Raw genomic sequence first — 24308 nt, 5'->3', positions numbered from 1 at the left:
AATTTAACTTAAAAACATATATAAAATGAAATATCAGTAATAACTAATAAATATTCTGTAATAAAATTACTAACACTTTTTTTTCCGTAGTTTGAAATAATTATCACGCAAAACAAAGAAATTTATTTTGGTTCGATTTTCTATGATCCGCATATTCGTACAAATATAAAAATATATCACTGTACAAATATAATATTACAAATAATTTGCACTTATGTTATAAATAATAAAAATGTAGCTGAGTAAATACTAATGTATAATGGAATAAATATTTAAATATACGTATATAAATTTATATTATTTATTATAGGTTTTGAATTAAAAGACAATAAAAGGGGTTAAGTCTTTGTTCATAGATATAAAACAAACATATATGTACATATGCTTTTTCGCTTTCACGTCACTAAATTGGCAATCAAATAATTAATTCTCTGCCTCTAATTTTAGTTGCTATTAATTCATATAAGACAGTTTTGGATATAATCCAATTAGATTTTGTCAAGAGTGATTGTACGAGCAGTTTTAAAGCAGCGTTCCCGATACGATCGTCACTGTCTTCCCTAGATACAGTTGTGTGTATCAACAGTCGTATATATTACACGGACGATGTTAGCGCTCCGATCATTAAACGAGGAGTCGAATAAAACAAGCAAATTCGCAATCACGTGACTGAGGAGTCGTGTGATAATAACAACGAGTTTATTTTATCTAAATGCAACTATTACATTGATATGTTTACTGAGTGATCGATGCACGATAGCAACTAGAACAGCACATCACTTTATCTTGTAGGTAAGTGTTTGCACGTGCTATAAATGCATTAAGGACCTAATTTGTTTAAATGGATATTTAGTTTTTTTTTTTTTTATATTTATATGAAAATAAGTGTCAATTGCGATTATAAGCACTAAAATTTGTGTTAATTTCAAACGAGGTCTTTTTTATAATGTTTAATGATGATATTAAAAAAAATGTGACTATGTACAATTTTAATACTTGATAAACTTTATATTATTTTGTAACGTTAAAGAATAGCTTACGGGGACAGTAAATGAAAATATATAACTTAAGTTTTTATATAATATGATACTTGTAAAACTCGTTATATATTGTCCTCTCTGTGTATGTACCTATATATGCGTCTAAATTAAATAGACAAAGGCAGAAGTATTTAGTAACCCTATCTTCGGCGTTTGCCGAAAGATTTGTATTTTTTTTTGGTTCGCAATTTTCAGGCTTAAGTATTAGAAATAAACAAATTATGGAAAGTTTAAGATCAAATATTCAATTATGTAAATATTTTCAAATTAGCAAATAGTTATTATGGTAGAAAATCGACCACTGAGCGAATACTAGTTATATTGTAATGGTCGCTTTAACATCCAGTGCCATTTAGTGGTAAGTTACAATAAAGTGGATACTATAAAACCTTTACCACCAAAAACGCATCTACATATGGTAATTATAATTGGTCAAACTACTTGGTGGTAGGTCTTTGTGCAAGCGTCTATGTAGATACCACCCACATATAGTATTATTTCCTGGTAATAATACTTAGTATTGTTGTGTTTCGGCTTAAAGGCTGAGTAAACCAATCGTGGCGTATTGGTTATGTAAGAAATGGTTAAAATTTTATACGGCGTCATGTCTATGGTCAGACGGGACCACTTACCGTTAGGTGGTCCATTTGCCGTCTACATACTTACTATTATGCCATAAAAAAGAACTTATAGTTAATTAATTCGTCATATATAAGTTATAAATACAAACAAACAAAAAAAAATATTTGTTTATCTTTTCTATATTAATAAACGTGTGAAGCCGGGGCGAGTCGCTAGTGTAGATGTAACTAGTTATTTCCAGAGTCTTAACGATAGAACACGAGTTTTATAGTCGGTTTTATTTGTAAACATCTATTTATTAATTATTAATTAAAATAAATATCAGATTGTTTATATTTAACAACTGGGTACTATAATTATATAATATAACGATTCAGTGATTTCTATACAATAGTATAGAAATAAAACCTTTTTAGATGTTATATATTTTTCTTTGTTGCATACAATAAAATATTTATTTTCTGAAACTTACCTAAATTGAAAACTATGAACACTGTATAAATAAAAAAGACAATTATTATGCATTCTTGAAAATAAAAAAGAATATTTCATTGGACATCTGATTAGAATGAAATTTCTTTGATATATACATCCATATTAACAGGGGTTTATTTTTTTGTCAATTATCAATTGTGGAGTAAATTGATAACTTTTCTTTTTGATAAAAATCTCCTTCGAAAAAAATGACTTTAGAACTTCTAACTATCTAACTAACTGTTATTAACATATACGATACTAATATTATTATATAGCCTACATTCGTAACTGGTTGAAGAGTGTGTTTTGTTCAAACGAGCGAATTTTCGAAATTTAATTTGGATTCACACTACTACGTCTGTTTTAACATTGTATTTGAAAATTTAAAAAATTGTTTTGTTATTACCCGATGTCCAAAAGAAATGATCAGGGAGGGATCAGGATTGTTGAAAGAGTCCACTCGGTAACATGGATATAACATTACCAGTTACCTCCAAAGGCTTCGCTTGCGTGTAAGGGAAAGGCTTTTTGTTGTTGCGTGTATTTTTTTTATGGCATAGGTGGCACACGAGCAGGAGTCTCACGTGATAGAAAGTGACTTCCACGGCCCATGGACATCTGCAACACCGGGGGCCTAGCAGGTGCGTTGTCGGCCTTTAAGGAAGGTGTATGCTCAAGCTTCAAAAAGAAATTGCGGAAAAGATACGTTAAGACCGGTGTCAACTCGGGAGTACATGTCCGTAACACGATTGGAGAGATGCCGTCGGGTCCACTCGACTTATGAATGTCCAAGGGAAGAAGTGCTTTACGAACTGCACTTTGGCGGAATTTAACCTCCGGCATCGTGGTATTACACCGCGGAATTATTGGTGGTGACTTTCCTCGGTCATCCAGAGTCAAATTCGACGCGAAAAGCGAGCCTAAGAGATCAGCTTTCTCCTTGGCATGGGCCAGTGTCTCACCGTCCTTGTGCAGAGATGGAAAGGAAGGTTGACAGAAATTCCCTAAGACAGCCTTAGCGAGAGATCAGAACGCACGTATTCCTGAAGGGAAGCGCACCAGTCTCTCGCCAATTCTGCCAATGTACTCCGTCTTCGCTTTAACAATCACGTTTTTTGAAGGACCTAGAGGCAGAGTTATATTCCTTTTTGAATGCGCTGGTCTTTACATCAAGAGACGCTGATGCGTTAGCCCAGTCATGGTAACGTTCCCATTTTCGGCGTGAGGTCGTTTTGCAGAAACCACCAAACCAGATCAGACTTGCCACCAATGGGCACCACAGAATATGGAATGAACAATTCCATACCCTAAAGCACCACATCGACAACAGAGTCAGCAACAGCGCTTGGATCATCCGGCGAGAAACAAACCCGCCCACAACCCAACAACAAATGGGTAAGATGCAAAGAAGGACCGCATCCCATTCCAATCTGCTAACCTGTAATACCATACGCGGCAGCAGCCCACGAAAAGAGGTCGTGAGTACCGGCACTGTACTCCGAACGAGACATTGGTCCGACGAGCCCAGAGGGGAGGGGGGATCGACGATAACCTGTTGTCCGGATGGGAAGTCAACAGAAGGTTCTACAGGGAAGGTGTATGATCCTCCACGTCTGGACGTGGAGGATCATATACCATATATATTCGCGTTGGCGAGGTGACCAGTTGTGTCAAATCATATGCTAAAGTGAAGTCGGGTACATATCTACCCGCATGATAGGTAGTGCGTGATCCAAGATATTCGGTATGGTGGGATTTAAAAACCTCAAGAATTACGATCTCTACGGATGGGCTCTGCTGCAGCATAGAATCTGTATCCATTTGGACGTGCTCAACCAGTCGATCGGTTTCGGCATTACCGCTATGGGACCTATAAAGGCACGCGTAGATTCGCGGATGGTCGTCGCAGTCTACACGCATCCAGATAATCGATAGGTCCTACCTTTCATTACTGCCGAGGAGTCGAGAGCAGATATCATTTCTGACGTAAACGCACACCCCAGATCGTGGTACAAAGGAATGTTCCAATTTGTACCCGGGGTAAGAAAGAAAAGTCGTATCGGCAGGAGAGATCCGGGTCTCGATAAGAAAGAGCAATGCCGGCTTTACCGTCTCAAGGTGAAAGTAAACGACGTTCAAGTTGGAGTTGAGTCCCCTTATGAGAGAGTGATACTTCCCCGGGCGTGCCGGCCCATTCGGCCGCAATTCGAAGGTATGCAGTGTGGCAATACGACTTACAAAAGTATAGTGTTAGGGTATGTATATCCTATTCTGTACGTGAATTCCAAATTTCATGATAATCATTCAGTAGTTAAGACGTGCAACGTATAAAACAAACAAATTCACTTCCGTATTTATAATATTCTTTAGTATTTAAATGTAAATTGACACAAGGCCTTTATATAATGAAACTGTCAATAATGGCATGTTGAATGACTTGCGTCATTCGCCTATTGTTGATACTACATGAACTGCAATTTATATAATTTTTATAAAATAAAATTATAATATAACAACTCACGTTACCTTAACTTCCATTATATTAAAACAACTCGATACATATATTACTTATAACTTTAACAGCAAAGTCAGCAAATATCCGTCCTTCCTAGTTTGTCCTCCATCTTTTTCTCTCCAGTTAAAAATCCCGCGCTTCTCCGTGCCAGGCAGTACCAGCTCGCTTCACCACGCCACGAGACGGAAGAGACGGGAGTGCCACAACACGGTGTCGATAAACGAATCAATAATCATACTTCATACATGTTATTTTAGTTTAAAAAAAAAAAAACGTATTTAAAAGTCAAAGCAGTACTAAATATTATTATTTCAATTAAAATTATATAAGTATATTTAAAAAATCATGACAAAATAATAATGGATTCAATTTCATTCAAAAGAAAAAAATATTTTGTTAATAAAACAATTATTTAAATTTTTGCATGATTATAATAATAAATAGAACATTAAAACAACATTATTGTATATGTACATATACAAAACAATAAGTGTACATCCACACTGAATGCGCCTTGACGGGAGCCTGAGGCGGGCGCGGCGAGCGGGAGCGTGCGGCGGCCACAGTGACGCTCGAGCTCTTGTAGCGGTTCGACGTATGTATATACATATATTATATACATTATATACATTATAGTTTGCAACACTCATATGAGTGTTGCAAACTATAATGTATATAATAGACGAGGATTTGCTATTTTTACTAGACAATCCAATCGTGAGATGGGAGGTGTTGAACACGAGAGATAGTTATTGTGCGATTACTGTGGTGTAGGTGTTTGCTTTGCCATACATGTGGTTAAGATTTAATCGCAGTTATAAACAATTCAGTATTTACCGCCATTTTACGACAGACAAATACTAAGTGTGCGTCCACACTGCAAGCCTAGCGCGGTTGCAACGACGGGCGCGAAGTATCAAACATTCAGTATGGACGCACATAGACGCGCATACGCCGAGCAACAAGACCTGATAACAAGGTTTGTTAACCCTGCCACCCGCGCATAGGGTCGCTCGGTCAGAACGCGCGGACAGAAGCTTTTGATAACTACGCGCTTTTGTCTCCGCTTCCGCCTTAGTCATTACAATATGGACGCAAAGGCGCGTTTCATATGTTTGATACTACCGCGCTAGGCTCATAATATGGACGTACACTAACACAACAATAAAATGCGGTAGGAGTCCCGACGGTAAAGGCGAGCGTCATGCCGCTTCCCATCACGGTTTACAGGTCAAATACATAAATATAATAAAAAAAAATGCAAGAAAAAGATATAACAATATATTAATGTTATTAAGTAATGTAACGCATCAAATTGGCTACCTCTCATGTTGGATGGATGCTCGCAGACTTCTGGATGCTGCAGCATTGGCTCAACAAAAGTCCTGAAAACATTACCGATATAACAGTACACCGAGTTTTAATTCAACCGGCCATGTGAGAGTTAGTATACCCTTTTTTAAGTAAGAACCATTGCCAACTGCAACATATCGATCCATTTGATAAACAGATACAAAAACCCACACGTTAAACTTATAACAGCCCTTTCTTCATTGGGTTTTAGTGTCATGTCCGTTAAAACTAAAGGTTTGGAAATCTCGACATTTCCACAGTTGCGGTCCCAGGAATTAGAAGACTTTCTATGCTCTTTCTATGATCAGTAGCATTAGCATTTTAAAGACAATATCTAATTCTAACATTGTTAACCTTATTTAATCTTTAATATATTTATTCTGTTATAAGATCCTCTAACTATAATGTTATGGTACGAATTTAACGAGCATGTCTCGATCGGGAATTCCCGGGACGCGGGACTATTAAATCTGAAATGTCTCAGGACTCGCATACACCAGGCATGCTGGAAATCCATATTGATTGTCTTAATATGTTACAAAGAATGAAATGATAAACAGATCGATTAATTGACGCGCACCTTAAAATCGAAATAATATATTCTCCAAATATCTCATATCTTTGAGTACGTACTACAGTTTACGCTTTATTAATACCAGCAGGTTGTCAGCTGATTTTACAATTACCTTATAATTATATATTATTCAATATTCAAACATCTGTAATTGTTTCGCGTCTCAAGGTCAAAAGCATACTTTATTCAAAGTAAGCTCTGCAAGTACTTATGAATCACATTTTACAATTTTAAATCTATATCTAGTTTACTGCGACTTAATTTTTTTTTTATATAAAAATATATATTTCTTCGAAGAATTGCTTTACCTTATACATGTTCAAATGAATAATTAAAAAAAATTGATGGACTGTATATGGTTGACGAGAGTGATTTTTTATAAATCAATATATTTAGCAGATAAGTGTTGAAGTAGATAAAGTCACGCGTATCTTTAATGTTGATCGTAAGGTCGAAATCACACGAACGGACGTCGTGAAAAATGAACATACATAAACGAGTTACGTTAATAAAACGCCTTAGCAAATAAACAACCCTTGTGATTAATCCGTCCCCTGATCTGTGTACCATATATGATCACGCTTATTATTTAATTATTGTGTCAGATATATGGACCGGGGACTTGTTGAGACGCTAACAGTAATTAAATCATATCATTCAACGTTCACTCAACATTAAACGTTTCAATATTTTAGCCACGCGATCTTATCTCAAGAATTTATCTACAGTAAATAACTATTATTGTGTTTACAATGAATGACCTTTGATGTTCCATATTGTGGCTACCAGTTATTATTTAGAATTATTGCTTCATCTGAATATAGGTTACACAGATATATAAATGTATGTTCTTTTTCTTGCACATTTTATACAAATTGTAAATAGTTTTACGAAAAATTAGTCAATCAAAAAGTTTTACGTCAATCTTGTTAGCTCAGCTGCGATGATTGGAGTATTGAAAGAGAATGAAAAAAAAAACCCAATTAATAAAAAAGCAATATTGTTTTTATTTTCTTATCTTACACTATTGATAATTATCCGTCTACTATATTTTGATATATACAACATAAGAAACATTTTCATAGGTGTGGTTTGAATTCACCAAACTTATTTCGTTGGATAGATTAAGCTGAATGAAAACCTCTTTAGCTGCCTTGTCTGGTTGGGGCTGAACACCAAATTGAACGCCGTACACTTTCTTTTCCGTATGTCAATGTCGCGTTTTAGTAAAAGATATATATATATATAAATATAAATAAGTTTTTTTCTAGTATTCTTTTTATTAGGACGACACAGTTAATGAAACACAATCAATTTTCTCTGTAAAAAGAGATTTATTTGTTTAATTTTACAATAAGAAAGCATAAAATAAAAGTTTGTATTTATCTTCGCATTTTACAAAAATAATATTTACACACCTGTAAAAAGAGAAACGACATTAATGTTTATTTATTAACAATGTCTGTTTCTAAATCACAAGATACTTTATACTTTACTTTTCACAATCACGAGATTGATAATATTTTTCATGGCTAATAAAATTTAGTTGTCATGTCACTGCGTGGTCGATGACGGTTGATGCGCGGAATTCAAATTAATGAAATCGACAGCTTACCTTTCTTACTAGTAGTATCGCTCATATACAGCTTTACAAATACCTCCATATCCATAACAGTTTTGCTTAGATATCGCCGTAAAAACTGGCTCCGAAATCAATCCCCCAATATATATGTATATATATATACATATATGTATAACATAATAAAATATCAACATGTAGGATCGAAATATTTTTTCAATTTACATTTTGATTTCAGATAAAAAAACCGCTCACTTATCCGTGTGATCACTCCAAAGAATTGTGTGTTACAAAGTCGATTTTTTATGAGTTTATAATATGTATGTTTAGGTACACTTACTATTTCACATAGTAATAATACACTACATTAAGGAAATAATTACCTTTTAATAAATAAATAAACAAATGAAGTATTCGTCTCCGTTATCGCTTCAGCTGACAATTTCACTTAATATAAGTACAAGTGATATTATAATTATGAAAACTTACATGCCATTGAGAACAATAGATTGCCTTACTCTCAAAATCTAATAGAATAGCACTCTACTACCACTAGAAAAAGACAAACGTAGAACGAAAGTTTGATTTTTACCTTCAGCATGCTACTGAATTTAAGTTTTTGTCAGAAAACCTACATATTTATAGATTTAGAATTAATAAAAAAATCTATTATTGAATTTAATAATTTTAATACGTCTTTATTGAATTCATAAGATATAAAAGCTATAGAGATTTCTCATAGTGAATAAATAAAGATAATTTTCATATTTATTTATGTATCGTTAAAAATATTGCAATAAAGCACCGGCATATTCACGCAGGGAAGACGGCTATATTGTAACTTCCTTACGACTTCTTGGTGGTTAAGATTCGCGAGGAAAAATTGTTAGATCCTTGAAGTATTTTACATAGAAAAACTTTCCATAGGATCCTTAATACGTTAGGAGCTGAAATTATCAGAATTTTAAACAATTTATGGGTCAAATTCGGAAAGTTACAAAGTATAAATGTGTTTCAATTTTAAGATATAATGTGTATCCTCAAACCTTTGTGGCAAAGTGGTAAAAGCTGGCGGTAAGAACGTAATGCATGTAATTTAAGCGTAATGTTTTTTGCCCAGCAGTTAGCATCTATAGGCAGTTTTTATACTACGACATAAATACTTTAAATAATAGAATGCGTAAATAGTTTTAATATCCATATACTTGTTAATAAGTTTGCTTTGTCATCTTCATTGATAATGATTTAAAAGGTGTTGTTGATATAGTATAGATAATATGGTCAACACGTGGACACAGTAATGACAAAGCATATTTTGATTTGCAGTTATTGTATACAATTATATATGAAATGACTTAATGTTGGTTTATTATACCCAAAAACAAATAAGATTCTGAACAGAATGTGTGTAAGCACATTTCATCAATACAAGCATGACAAAAAAAGGTCATTTCGAAACTGCCATAATTTCTGTAAATCATTAAAGTGAATGTGTCTTCAGAATTATCTTATGTCAATGCTTATCACTAAACAGAAAAAGTTTTTTATAGCTATAAAGCTGTTTTATCCACTAGTTCACAGCAATAAATCAAATATGACAAACGTACTGGCGGTGTTACTCTTTCTTGTAATTGCAAAATGTGAGTGCGCGAAAATATTGGCAGTTTTTCCAAGTCCGTCTATCAGCCATCAAGTGGTGTTTCGTCCCTTAGTGCATGAATTAGCAAGACGTGGACATGATGTGACAGTGATAACAACAGATCCAGCTTTTCCAAAAGGAAAAACTCCTCAAAACCTGACTGAAATAGATGTTCATGATATATCTTATAACATGTGGACCAATTTCTTAAAAACGGATAAAGGAAACGGAGATAATTTTTACGCCCAACTTAGATTTATTTTTGAATTAATGGCCGAAGTTTTCGAAGAGCAAATGAAAACAGCCGATGTCCAGAAACTTATTAATGATAAGAAGAATAAATTTGATTTACTATTTATAGAATCATGTATGAGACCAGCTCTAGGTTTTACTTACTTATACAAAATACCAGTTATAGCTATAAGTTCATTCGGTGCTATATACGAAACTTTCGATGAGACAGGAGCTGTAACCAATCCTCTCTTATATCCTGGAACATTTTGCCAACGAATTATAAATTTAACATTGTGGGAAAAAAGTCAAGAATTATATGCAGAATTTAAGGGAAAATATGTATATGCTGATCTTACACATTCAGAAGATAAAATGTTACAGAATATATTTGGTTCAAGCATTCCAAGTATTACAGAATTAAGAAAGAATATACAAATGCTATTTTTAAATGTACATCGGATATGGGATTTCAATCGTCCTGTACCACCGAATGTAGTTTATTTAGGTGGCTTACATCAAAATCCTGCTAGACAATTACCACAGGTATGACAAAATACTTAATTCCTTTTATGGCAAATGCTTTTACTTTCTGCGCAAGTTCTTTCGGCATTGATTACATTATTTTTATTTGAATCATCATCATCATCATCATCTTATCTTCATAGTTCATTTTCACTTTTTGACATCTTGATATTTTAATTAAATAAAATACCCAAATCGCAACTAGTTTGATGATACACAATATTTGACCCAGGAAGAATTAAGTTTACTTCCATTGGTAAATGAGATAATATTATGCTAGACTAAGTTCCTATACTTAAATGATAAATAATAATCATTGCAACTAACAACGCCTTCAATGTATTAAGGTACTAATTTGTTATTCATATGTTCATATATATTTTTTTCAATTTCTTACATTTATAACTTGTGTGATGCCTAAAGAACATTTTTTTTGTAGGAACTCAAATCTTTTCTTGACTCCTCAAAAAATGGTGTAATATACATGAGCTTCGGTACAAACGTCAAACCCTCATTATTACCGAAAGAGAAGGTGCAAATATTTACTAACGTATTTTCCGATCTGCCTTACGACGTTTTATGGAAATGGGATAAAGATGAAATTCCAGGACGTTCTAAGAACGTAAGAATTTCGAAATGGTTCCCGCAGTCCGATTTACTGAGTAAGTTCAATATTTTATTTTATTAACATAAAGTTATGGCAAGAATAGAAGTATAAACGTTGATATTTTCAGAACATCCTAACCTGAAGCTATTTATAACTCAAGGAGGTTTACAATCGACAGACGAAGCCCTAACAGCTGGAGTACCTCTTATCGGTGTACCAATGCTTGGAGACCAATGGTTTAACTCCGAACATTATGTCAAACATAATATAGGCATCAAACTTAATATTGAAACACTCACTGAGGCAGAACTAAAGGAAGCCATAGAAACTATTATTACAAATAATAGGTATGTATCATAAACAGATTTTTATACAGTATTCTAAATTTTATTATTTTAAAATCATATTATATAGATATTTTTTTTAATAAAATGGTTTTATTTTAGCTTTCGTGAAAATGTTGTTAAACTAGGAAACACCATCCGAGATCAACCACTATCTCCATTAGAACGTGCTGTGTGGTGGACGGAGTACGTCTTAAGACATAAGGGCGCCTCACATCTTCATCCACCGGCAGCTCACATACATTGGACCCAATACTATGCTATGGATTTAGTATTATTTATTTTAGTGGCTTTTATAACTTTATTGTTAATATTGACGTTTGTAATACGTATAGTTTTATCAAGATTAATGTATATTCTGATTAAGACAAAAATTCATTAAATGTATCTTCCAATATTATGGACTATTATTTTGCTATAACTTTCATGTTTGGGAGAATTCCACGCAAATATAAAAAAAAAAGTAAAGTAAAAACCGTAAAAAGACATTCAACAATGCGCTCCACGTGGTAGGATCTCAACGCTTAGCTATCCATGTAGTGCAGATACATTCCAAAGCACTCATTTGAGGTAAACGCTTGAGTTAGCCTTATGATCTGTCTGCTACTATTACCCAATACCCAGCGACTCAAGTGGAGATTGTCTCCACTGTCGACATGCCTGCTTAGTCCCAAAGGTCAAACTGCCTCGTCCAACCTGCGAATCAGGGCTCGTTTGGCGAGAGTGATTCTCAACGCCTTCTCCTACCGAGGACAGTCGTTTTTCAACCTCACTTCCACTCGAGACCAGTGCACTTCTGCCTAGAGCTCCCAGGGCAGTACGCCCAGGGTTAAAATGTCACCGCCGTTCACGGCAATGTACGATATCTGCGTGTCATTGTTCTCTATATCACTCTTAGTAATCTCTGCAAAATAGCCTTGTTTCGAGCGGTGAGCGTCATCAGTGTTTAATATTAAGTCCACCAAAAACATTAACACAAAAAATGTCGACGTAGTATTATTTAAATCATATAAAAAAAATATCAAGATTCATTCGATTCCCCAAGCTATTTTAAAACAATCAACAACTAATGGATGGTATAATTAAATTTTTTTATTAAATAATAGACTGTATTTTAACTATCAGAAGCTATCAAATGGAGTGACTAGAGTATTTATGACTTTTTCTAGTCAAAGTCACTGGGTCAGCGCTCGCTGGGAAGTAAATTATATATTTTTTTTATATTTTAATTGTATATGGACATTTGTCCATATACAATTAAAATAAAAAACTTTTCTTAACCATTACCAATTAAATTAACCATTCTTTACATCGCTAATGCGCCACCAACCTGTGGAGCTAAGATGTAATGTCCATTGTGCCTGTAGTTGAGCTGGCTTACTCACCTTTCAAACCGGAACACAGAAATACTAAGTAGTGCTGTTTATATAACGCATTGAAAGTAGTCAACGTGCCGTCACTCGACATCTTATCTTCTTACCAGTGGTATCTCACTCAGTCATAGACATTTACATATACCACGATCCCTGTTTTCTACATAAAATAGTAATATAGTACAGTGCAGTGACATAGTCATATTTATATCAGTTTCTCATAGATATTCCCTTTGTTATATATTATACCATTAGACAATACAAACCGCTATGTCCCTGCGTTTTAAATCTGTAATATCTTCGAAAATATTAATCTAGACGCGGTAGCGTGTCAAGCCAAGTTCAAGTAAAAGAACTGGTTTAAATTACATGCTCTAAAGGACCATATTGATCTATATTAAATTTACAACGTATTTTAGGTACTTTATTGGATAAGAATTAATGCTGTATTGCTTAAAATCGCTTCGAAAATAAGCCGTTAATATTTCTCGTAAAAAGTAAAGGATAAAAATGGTTATTGTGGGTTATCCCGAAGAGATAGACATGTACCATTGCGGAATTTTTGAATACATTTTGAAGGTGCGCAATACAGTAGGACATTATTTTGATCTATCTCGTAGGGTTCCAGCGTTTGCAATGTAAGCGCAAAAACGTGTTTATTTACGACATCACTTCAGAAACCTCTAAAATTATCAGTGTTTCACTACTATATTATGCATGTGCATTATACATATAATCTTTTCTCTTGAATCATCTCATAATGTATTATAAAAACCGCATCATAATCCATGGTGTAAATTTAAAGACCTAAGCATACATAGGGACGGAAAGCGGTAAGCGACTTTGTGTTATACAATGTAATGATGATATTAAAACAATATTTCATATCCCTTTCGTGAAAACTTGGCTCCGAAATAAATCTCTCACTATATTTATATGTTTAGTACATTTTGGTTTTAGGTAAAAAAACAGGTAAAAAAAACATTTCCGTAAAATCATGCCAAACAAGAGTGTATTTATGTTTTAGGTAAAACACGAATTCAAAACATACTTTTCAAATAAATAAATACACAAATGAAGTATTTGTCACCGTAATCGCTACAGTTGACAATTTCAAAGATTTTCCTGGAAGTGATATTATAATTATGAAAACACACATGCCCACTATAAAGCCTTACAATTATAATCTAATGGAAGAGCAATCTACTACTACTTCAGCTAGAAAAGGATAAAACGCAGATCACGAAACAAATCTAATACAAGGTACAAATCTAAGTTTACTCAGTAGCATTACTGAAGCTACATTTTGTTTTATCTTTATTTAATTATTTAGATATTATAGCAATAGAGTTTTTTCACAATAAAGACTAAAGATTTCTCATAAGAAAACTAAATATATTTGCCATATTTATTTATGTATCGTTAAAAATATTGCAATAAAACACCGGGACACTCACGCAGAGAAGACGGCTATATAGTAACTTCCTTATGGCTTCCTGGCGGTAAAGATTCCCGTGGAAAAATTGTTAGATCCTTGAAGTATTTTACATAGAAAACCTATTCCATTGGGTCTTTAATACTTTAAGAGATGAAATGTGAAAGTGTGGGCCACGTCTTCCAAGATGACTGCCTTGAAGTACAGAGCAGATCTGCTGATGTTAAGTAAAAATATAAAATATGAAACGCCAAAATGTATTAAAGTAGAATGTAAAAAAGGAACGGGCAACTGTGAGCCCGTGGATGCTGTTAACATAAATTAAAAAAATATTCTTGTTAATAAGATGTTTTGTCATTTTCATTCATATGTCATCTTTATTCATCACTAGCTGGTGACCGCGACTCCGTTCGCGTAATTTTAGGCCTCAAAAGTGGGAGTATTATATAGTTGACATATCTGTATATCTTTGAATCTGTCATGGTATTGTAGTTCCCAATAAGTATCCGTCTTACTGCATAATGTATGTTACAGGATATTATACGTAATGTCCCCCGACGCGACGACGACGCTTAATTTTTAGAGTTTATTTTTTGTGGCGGGGATTTATTTATTCACAAATATCTTCCATGTACAGTTTTCGATCACCTACGATAGATAGATATAGAAGAAGACTAAATGTTCACACATGTTTCTAACAATCAAAGTAAAAATTCAAAAAGCCAATTCATCGACTAAACTAATTATTGAAAGTGCAGATTAAAAAAAAAAAAATATAATAATGAAGTAAGTCTACTTAACTATCCGAGTTAACGAAAATAAAACTTACATAAAAGATTGTCAGTGTAACACATAGCAACCAAACTAACTGAAAAACTAAAGTTTAACCTATTCTATAATATATCAACACCGTCTAGAGATATTTTGTATAAAGTTCTTAAGCTCAAAAAATCCTGGTCAGTTTTAAAATGAAAGACTACTTTGTAAATCTTTTTGGACGATTCTAAATTTGAATTTGAAAAAATAAATAAAAACAAAATATTTACATGGCATAATGGTAGCGAAGTACGAAAGTTTCCTTTACCTACAGTAATATTGAGATGTTTTTTGTTTCAAATTTAAGTTTTATAATAAGTTATTGATTAATTTCGAGTTAAGCCTATTGTGTGCATCACGCAGCGACGCCATTTAACGAGATAAGAAATGCTATGACCAGTAGGCATGCTCCAAGCTGGGGCAACGATCGATATTTATACTCAAGCAAGGTTATATATGTACATACATACATATAGATTTTTTATTATAAATCTAACCTGACTTATAATATATTCTACTGCTCAAACAAAATTTTTTTTTAGCATTAGCACCCTGTAAATTTCCCACTGCTGGGCTAAAGGCCTCCTCTCCCTTGAGGAGAAGGTTTGGAGCATGTGGCAGAATTTCATTGAAATTAGACACATGCAGGTTTCCTCGCGATGTTTTCCTTCAGCGCCGAGCACGAGATGAATTATAAACACAAATTAAGCACATGAAAATTCAGTGGTGCCTGCCTGGGTTTGAACCCGAAATCATCGGTTAAGATGCACGCGTTCTAACCACTGGGCCATCTCGGCTCGAACAAACAAAATAATAATATATAATACAAAATAACAAATTAATATAAGGCTAAACTCATTATTGTCAGCGAAGACTTTTAACAAACAAAATATTTATTAATTAAGTCTTGTTATCTATTCCAATAATGGACAGTATTATTTATATAAAAAATATAAAAACCCACAGCAACCAAATTAACAAACAAACTACGTCACAAAAGTTTAACCTATGCAAAGTAATATGTATGTACCTATAACGTTTTTTTACGATAAGATCGTATTAACCTATGTTATTAAATATATTAAGTAGACATAATACATTGGTTTTTAATAATATTATTGTAATATGCGTGCACACGCTTACAATCATTCGATACTACGGGCAGCGCGGCTTTTTTCGATCTGAGTATGCTGTTGCCCTAATGGCCTCTACAGCGTCACCAGGCGGTAGCAACAGCGCGGGCGCGGCTTATATTGGATAGGCCGTGACTGAAAGGACCAGTATAAGTTAAACCCTAGTTCATATGTTCGACTACATTGCTAGAAGCTCAACTTACATTGGACATCGAAATTAGCAGTTTATTAACTTTGTGTTCACATTAACTGCCAATTATAACCGTTTTACAGAGTATAGTTAACAAAAGTTTCAACCAAATCAACTTGACGACGCCCCCGAGTTACCCCGAGATAACTACAGTATATTCGTGAAAACCGCATTCAAATCGGTAAAGCCGTTTCCGGGATTAGCAGTAACGAACTAACGGATAAACAGACAAATAGACAAAAATTCTAAAAACCACATTTTTATGATCTATTGCGTTAATAACTCCCCCAGTAGTTTTCTCAAATATCTTCTATGTACAGATTTTGATCAGTTAGGATTTTATTATATGTGTAGATTATTTTATTTTTATTGTATATATATATATATATATAATATGAAATAAAAATAAAATAAGAATTTAATAGTTGGTGTTAGTATAGTATAGATAGTATGGTCAACAAAGTGGACAAACAAATGATACAGCATATTTTGATTTGCTGTTATTGTATACATTTATATACGTAATTACTTAATGGTGGTTTATTATACCCATAAAAACAAATAAGTTTCTGAACAGAATGTGTGTAAGCATATTTCATCAATCCAAGCATGACAAGGCAAGGTCATTTCGAAAATGCCATAATTTCTGTAACTCATTAAAGTTAATGTGTCATTATAATTATCTTATGTCACCGCTTGTATTGCTTATCACTAAACAGAAAAGTTTATATAGCTATAAAGTTGTTTTATCGACTAGTTCACAGCAATAAATCAAATATGTCAAACGTACTGGCGGTGTTACTAGTTCTTTTATTTGCAAAATGCGAGTGCGCGAAAATATTGGCAGTTTTTCCAACTCCGTCTATCAGCCATCAAGTAGTTTTTCGTCCCCTAGTGCATGAATTAGCAAGACGTGGACACGATGTGACAGTGATAACAACAGATCCAGCTTTTCCAAAAGGAAAAACTCCTCAAAACCTAACTGAAATAGATGTTCATGATATATCTTATAACATGTGGACCAATTTCTTAAAGACGGATAAAGGAAACGGAGATAATTTTTACGCCCAACTTAGATTTATTTTTGAATTAATGGCCGAAGTTTTCGAAGTGCAAATGAAAACACCCGATGTCCAGAAACTTATTAATGATAAGAAAAATAAATTTGATTTACTCTTTATAGAATCATGTATGAGACCAGCTCTAGGTTTTACTTATTTATACAAAGTGCCAGTTATAGCAATAAGTTCGCTCGGTGCTATATACGAAACCTTCGATGAGTCAGGAGCCGCAACTAATCCTCTTTTATATCCTATAGCTACTCGCCAACGACTTAATAATTTAACGTTGTGGGAAAAAATTCAAGAATTATATACAGAATTTAAGGGACAATATATATATACTGATCTTATAAGTTCAGAAGACAAAATGTTACAGAAAATATTTGGTTCGAGCATTCCAAGTATTACAGAATTAAGAAAGAATATACAAATGCTATTTTTAAACGTATATCCAATATGGGATTTCAATCGTCCTGTACCACCGAATGTAGTTTATTTAGGAGGCTTACACCAAAATCCTGCTAAACAATTACCACAGGTATAATTAAAGAACTTATGACTTTAATGGCAAAGTTGATTTTACTTTCAGTGTAAGCTTATCGTGTTTAGGCATATATTGCATTGTTTTTATTTAAATTCATCTTATCTTTATAGCTTTTACGATAGACTTTTTTTTTACTTTTGTTTTTTTTTTCTTTTGTGTATTCCGACATATAAATATTTTAATAACAACGAAAACCCAAATTGCAACTAGTTTTTATACACAATATTTGCGCGAGAAAGAATTTAGGAATAATGAATTATACCGATATCATGAAAATATTTTTTCTTCTTTGTTTTCTGCTATTAGCCGATAAGTAATTTATTTTCTGGTATCTAGTACTTCCTTATCATTCATAAGTTCATATATTTTTAACTTTTATTTAATATAATTTATGTGGTGCCTAAAGAAAGACCATCGTGTATATTTTTTTAGGATCTCAAATCTTATCTTGACTCTTCCAAGAATGGTGTAATATACATGAGCTTTGGTACAAACGTCAAACCCTCATTATTACCGGAAGAGAAGATGCAAGTATTTACAAATGTATTTTCCGAGCTGCCTTACGACATTTTATGGAAATGGGATAAAGATGAAATTCCGGGACGCTCTAAGAACGTAAGAATCTCTAAATGGTTCCCGCAGTCCGATTTGCTCAGTAAGTTTAATATTTTATTTTATTGACATAAAGTCATGATAACAATTTTAATTTGAATGTTAATATTTTCAGAACATCCTAAAGTTAAGCTCTTCATAACACAAGGAGGTTTACAATCGACAGACGAAGCGCTAACAGCTGGAGTACCTCTTATCGGTGTACCAATGCTTGGAGACCAATGGTTCAATGTCGAACTTTATGTCAAGCATAATATAGGCATGAAACTCGATATAGAAACACTTACTGAGGAAAAACTAAAGAATGCCATAGAAACAATTATTACAAATAATAGGTATGTATGTATAATAAACGGATTTCTATTCATATTAAATTTTATTATTTTAAAATCTTATTATACAGATGATTAAATCTGATAATTTTTAGTTATATTTTTTTTGATAGAATCCTTTTATTTTCAGTTTTCGTGAAAATGTTGTAAAACTAAGAAACACCATGCGAGATCAACCACAATCACCATTAGATCGCGCCGTGTGGTGGACGGAGTACGTCTTAAGACATAAGGGCGCCACACACCTACATTCTCCAGCAGCTCACATGCATTGGACCCAATACTATGCTATGGATTTAGTACTATTTATTTTAGGTGCTTTTATAATTTTATTGTTAATACTGACGTTTATAATACGTATAGTTTTATCAAGATTAAATAATATTCAGATTAAAACAAAAAATAATTAAATGGACATTCTAATATGATGGACTTTTATTGTGGTATAAGTTTTACGTTTGGGAGAATTGAACGCAAATGTGAAGTTCGCAACATCTGGCTATCGCGTCCAGATACGTTCCGAAGCACTCATGTAAGGTAAGCGTATAATTAACCTAATGTTCAGTCTGCAACCTTCTATCTGTAACCCGCGACTCTAGGTTCTCGTCAAACCTGCGTCTGTCAAGTCTGACAAGAGACCTGAATCGCAACATTTCTTCCTACCCAGGACAGTTGTCACCCGATCGCACTTCCACTCGAACTCAGTGCACCTCAAACTCAAACTTAAATTCATTTATTTAATATAGAAACATTACACTTATCCATGGTTGTCAAATTAAACACTACCACCGGTTAGGAATAGGAAATACCCTGAGTAGAACCGACGAAAGAAACTCAGCGGGTCTTTGTTTTTTGTCAATTTTATTATTTAAAAATATTCAATATTGAAAGGAATAGCCACCTCTGCCTAGAGCTCCCAGGGCGGTACACCCAGGGTCAAAGTATCACCGCTGTCTTCGATACCGATACGATACCGATACGATACCGATACGATACCGATACGATACCGATACGATACCGATACGATACCGATACGATACCGATACGATACCGATACGATTCCGATACGATACCGATACGATACCCGCGTATCGGTTTCTCTTTATCACTCTTTGCAATCTCTGCGAAATAGCCTGGTTTGGTCGTTGAGTATTATAGTATTATTTTACTCATATAAACAAAGCCATGTTTCGTTGCTAAGCCGTTTTAAAACAGTTATCAATAACGAATGGTACTAATTTTACACTAGACAGTATTTTACCTAGAAGAAGCTATCAAATACAGTGACGGAGTACAGATTATGTACTAATATATACATAATATATCTGACAGTTATATATGGGTAGTATTATGACTACTATTATTTCAGAAGATTTACTTTCAATCAATGTAACAAAAAAATCTGTACTATCGTAAAGCTAATATATCTACAAAATATAACTTGACTATTTATTGTCAAGTTGACAATTCATTGTTAATTAAAAATATATATATATATATGACTTCATTACAAATATTTACCTAGCTAAGCCGCTTTCTTGAAACTGACCCCAAAGTGTTCAATTATTTTTATTTTATTGTATATGTAAGTAGGCCCATCTGATGGTAAGTGGTCATCACCGCCCATAAGCATTGGTGCTTTAAGAAATATTAACCATTCCTTACATCCCCAATGCGCCACCAACCTTTGGAGCTAAGATGTCATGTCTCTAGTGCCTGTAGGTACACTGGCTCACTTACCCTTCAAACCGGAACACCGAAATACTAAGTATTGCTGTTTGGTGGCAGAATATCTGATAAGTGGGTGATACCTACCTAGTCAAGCTTGCATAAAGCCCTACCACAAAGTAAAATTATTTTCGTATGTGTTATGAAATATATATTTTTTTAAAGTAACAATTAAACTACCGACTTGATCTACTAATCCAGATTGTATCAAGCGACAAGTCTACGTGTTAACGTCTCATTAGGAGATCTTAGCTTTATCTCAAGAGTATACTTTGTATTCTGGGCCATTGTTAATAACTAGCTCAGGGTTTGCTTTTTTTGCATATGATAAACGTCGGAGGGCTGGAAGCTGTAATCCAAAAGATACGTGTGATAGCATGTAACAGCTGCCGGAGATTATGTATGTCACCGCGCTTATGTGTATATATCCGTTTCAATATTCAATTAAAAATTCAGAGCAATAGGACTATACTATTAAACCTAAAACAAAAATGCTTCATTGCGTGAAATACACCTATGTATGAATAATTGTTTGAGATTAAAGGAATTAAACAATTTCTATAAACATTGGCTATTGTAAGTATGTTATCATGAAAATGGTCTTTATACTATCCACTTTATTGTAACTCTCGATAAGATGTCGTTGCAGTACATCAAAGCAAATAATAAAGGTTATTTTCATTGAAGTAATTGGTCGCCATAATTGTCTCGTGTCACAACATTTATTGCATATAATTAACATGCACAGGAAGTGTTTATATATAGCAATAAAATAATTTTATCTTACATTTTACAGAAATCAATCAAATATGTCGAACGTATTAGCAGTTTTATTCATATTTGTAATAGTGAAATGTGAGTGCGCGAAAATATTGGCAGTTTTTCCAACTCCGTCTATCAGCCATCAAGTAGTGTTTCGTCCTTTAGTGCATGAATTAGCAAGACGTGGGCATGATGTGACAGTGATAACAACAGATCCTGTTTTTCCAAAAGGACAAAGTCCTCAAAACATAACTGAAATAGATGTTCATGATATATCTTACAATATATGGACAACATTTTTACAAGCGGATAAAGGGAGAGAAGAAAATGCTCAAGCGCAAGTCAATTTTATTTTAGAACTATTGGTACGAATTTTTGAAGAGCAAATGAAAACGACTGATGTCCAGAAACTTATAAATGATAAGAAAAATAAATTTGATTTACTTTTTATAGAATCATGTATCAGACCAGCTCTAGGTTTTACTTATTTATATAAAGTACCCGTTATTGAGATAAGTTCATTTGGTGCTATTTATGAAACATTTGATAAATCAGGAGCTGCAACGAATCCTCTTTTATATCCAATGGCAATCCGCCAAAGACTCAATAATTTAACATTGTTGGAAAAAATTCAAGAATTATATACTCTTTTTAAAGGAGAGTATGCATATGCCCAGCTTGTAGAATCTGAAGATAAAATGTTGCAGAAAATATTTGGGTCAAATATTCCAAGTGTTAGAGAACTAAAAAAAAATGTGCATATGTTATTTCTAAACGTACATCCGATATGGGATTTCAATCGTCCTGTACCGCCTAATGTAGTTTATTTAGGAGGGTTACACCAAAATGCTGCTAAAGAATTACCACAGGTATAATTAAGAATTTCAATAAGCTTAATGTCGTTTTATAGTTAAATTTCTCGTCCTAATCTAAAAAGTTTTCTTGGTCCGCTTTATTCATTTTTTTATATATGCCTGACTTCTCCTACATTTTTTTTAAATTAATAACAACTATAGAGTTTTTAATATATTTATTATTCAAATGCTCGGAATATTTTTGAATTCGTACATGAACGTACTTGAACTTGATGTAAATTATCCATCGCTTTGCAGGATCTCAAATCTTATCTCGACTCTTCAAAAAATGGTGTAATATACATGAGTTTTGGTACAAATGTTAAGCCCTCATTGTTACCGAAAGAGAAGGTGCAAATATTTACTAACGTATTTTCCGAGCTGCCTTACGACGTTTTATGGAAATGGGATAAAGATGAAATTCCAGGAAGTTCTAAGAACGTAAGAATCTCTAAATGGTTCCCGCAGTCCGATTTACTCAGTAAGTTTAATATTTTATTTTATTGACATAAAGTTATGATAACAATTTTAATTTGAATGTTAATATTTTTAGAACATCCTAAAGTTAAGCTCTTCATAACACAAGGAGGTTTACAATCGACAGACGAAGCCCTAACAGCTGGAGTACCTCTTATCGGTGTACCAATGCTTGGTGACCAATGGTTTAACTCCGAACATTATGTCAAACATAATATAGGCATCAAACTTAGTATGAAAACACTCACAGAGGAAAACTTAAAATATGCCATAGATACTATTATTACAAACAATAGGTATGATTAATGAACAGATTTTATTCAGTATTATAAATTTGATTGTTTTAAAATTATATTATATAGATTATTATATCTGATATTTTTCGTTTTTTTTTTGGTTTGATAAAATCGTTTTATTTTTAGCTTTCGTGAAAATGTTGTAAAACTAAGAAACATTATGCGAGATCAACCACTTTCACCATTGGAACGCGCTGTGTGGTGGACGGAGTACGTCTTACGACATGAGGGCGCAACACATCTACGTTCTCCGGCAGCTCACATACATTGGACTGAATATTATGCTTTGGATTTAGTTCTATTCCTTTTAAGTTCCTTTGTTATATTATTGCTTATATTGATGTTTATAATACGTAAAGCTCTATTAAAATTAAAATATACTGGAATTAAAAGAAAAATGAATTAATATGTTATATTATCATCGATCAATGGAATGATGCAACAAAAATAAGGTAACAAATTGACCAAATATTTATAAGCATCAGCTACCAATAGAAACCAAAGAAACTAGAATATTTATTGTTATAATTTTATTGTATAAAGGAAATATATCTTTAGCTTAAGTTATTAAATGTATGTATGTTGATGCAATGTTTCGAATTTTGGTTCGATATTTATAAAACGTAAGGTTCTCTCAAAATTAAAGTATATTAGAATTAAGAACAAACTTTAGATTATGTATTTAAACTTGAAGAATATACGTGTTACACACACACTCAACACCCTAGCTCTAAGTTAATCTGATTTTGGCTGTATTATCTATTCGTCTAAATTCGTTGTTCCTTTTTTAGTTTTTGGAAAATTTAGTGATGGGCATATCTTTGATGCTTAGAATTATTATGATTTTTGTTTGTATTTAGTACATGTAATAAATAGACGCAGTACAGTGACGGATTGTTGCGCTAAAAATTGTGTACCAACATTCAAACATTGTAAACTATCTGCAATAATAAAATTTAATTGTAAAACTTTGTTGTCAGTAAATGGATGTATATTTTATTTGTTCAAATTTGATTTCCCTATATTCAGGAGTAGTAAAATGTTTATTTATTTGAATTTATATGTTAAAACAGTAAAAACATGTTAATATAACGAGTTTTTTAATTAATGTTATATTAACAAGAAAATGTATTTTTTATTACTTTATTTATAATTCTCTTTACTATTAATTTTTTATAGGAATCATGTAAAAACTTGTTATCCAAGTAATATGGAAGTTTCGCTTTAGA

At 33.1% G+C, this 24308-nt stretch overlaps 2 protein-coding genes across 6 annotated transcripts; both read left to right on the top strand.

Moving 5' to 3' along the window:
- The first annotated feature begins 539 nt into the window (after positions 1-539).
- LOC125072818 (UDP-glucosyltransferase 2-like) lies at positions 540-24105 on the top strand. Of its 5 annotated transcripts, none has more exons than XM_047683520.1 (5): positions 540-792; positions 21487-22321; positions 22565-22787; positions 22860-23079; positions 23206-24105. In XM_047683520.1, exons 2-5 carry the CDS (start codon positions 21500-21502, stop codon positions 23483-23485), a joined length of 1545 nt encoding a protein of 514 aa, XP_047539476.1. In that variant the 5' UTR covers positions 540-792; positions 21487-21499; the 3' UTR covers positions 23486-24105. The 5 variants fall into 5 exon arrangements, with proteins under 5 accessions (XP_047539476.1, XP_047539477.1, XP_047539475.1 ...); XM_047683521.1 differs by lacking the exon at positions 540-792 and adding an exon at positions 16962-17250 and having other exon boundaries at positions 21560-22321; XM_047683517.1 differs by lacking the exon at positions 540-792 and adding an exon at positions 19297-19499.
- LOC125072821 (UDP-glucosyltransferase 2-like) lies at positions 8099-14471 on the top strand. Its single transcript, XM_047683524.1, has 4 exons — positions 8099-10536; positions 10955-11177; positions 11250-11469; positions 13867-14471. Exons 1-4 carry the CDS (start codon positions 9610-9612, stop codon positions 13868-13870), a joined length of 1374 nt encoding a protein of 457 aa, XP_047539480.1. The 5' UTR covers positions 8099-9609; the 3' UTR covers positions 13871-14471.
- Positions 24106-24308: the final 203 nt, after the last annotated feature.

The sequence above is a fragment of the Vanessa atalanta genome, chromosome 22 (genome assembly GCF_905147765.1).
Source record: "Vanessa atalanta chromosome 22, ilVanAtal1.2, whole genome shotgun sequence".
NCBI classification, from domain to species: Eukaryota; Metazoa; Arthropoda; class Insecta; order Lepidoptera; family Nymphalidae; genus Vanessa; species Vanessa atalanta.
This window is presented reverse-complemented; position numbering and strand designations above follow the sequence as displayed.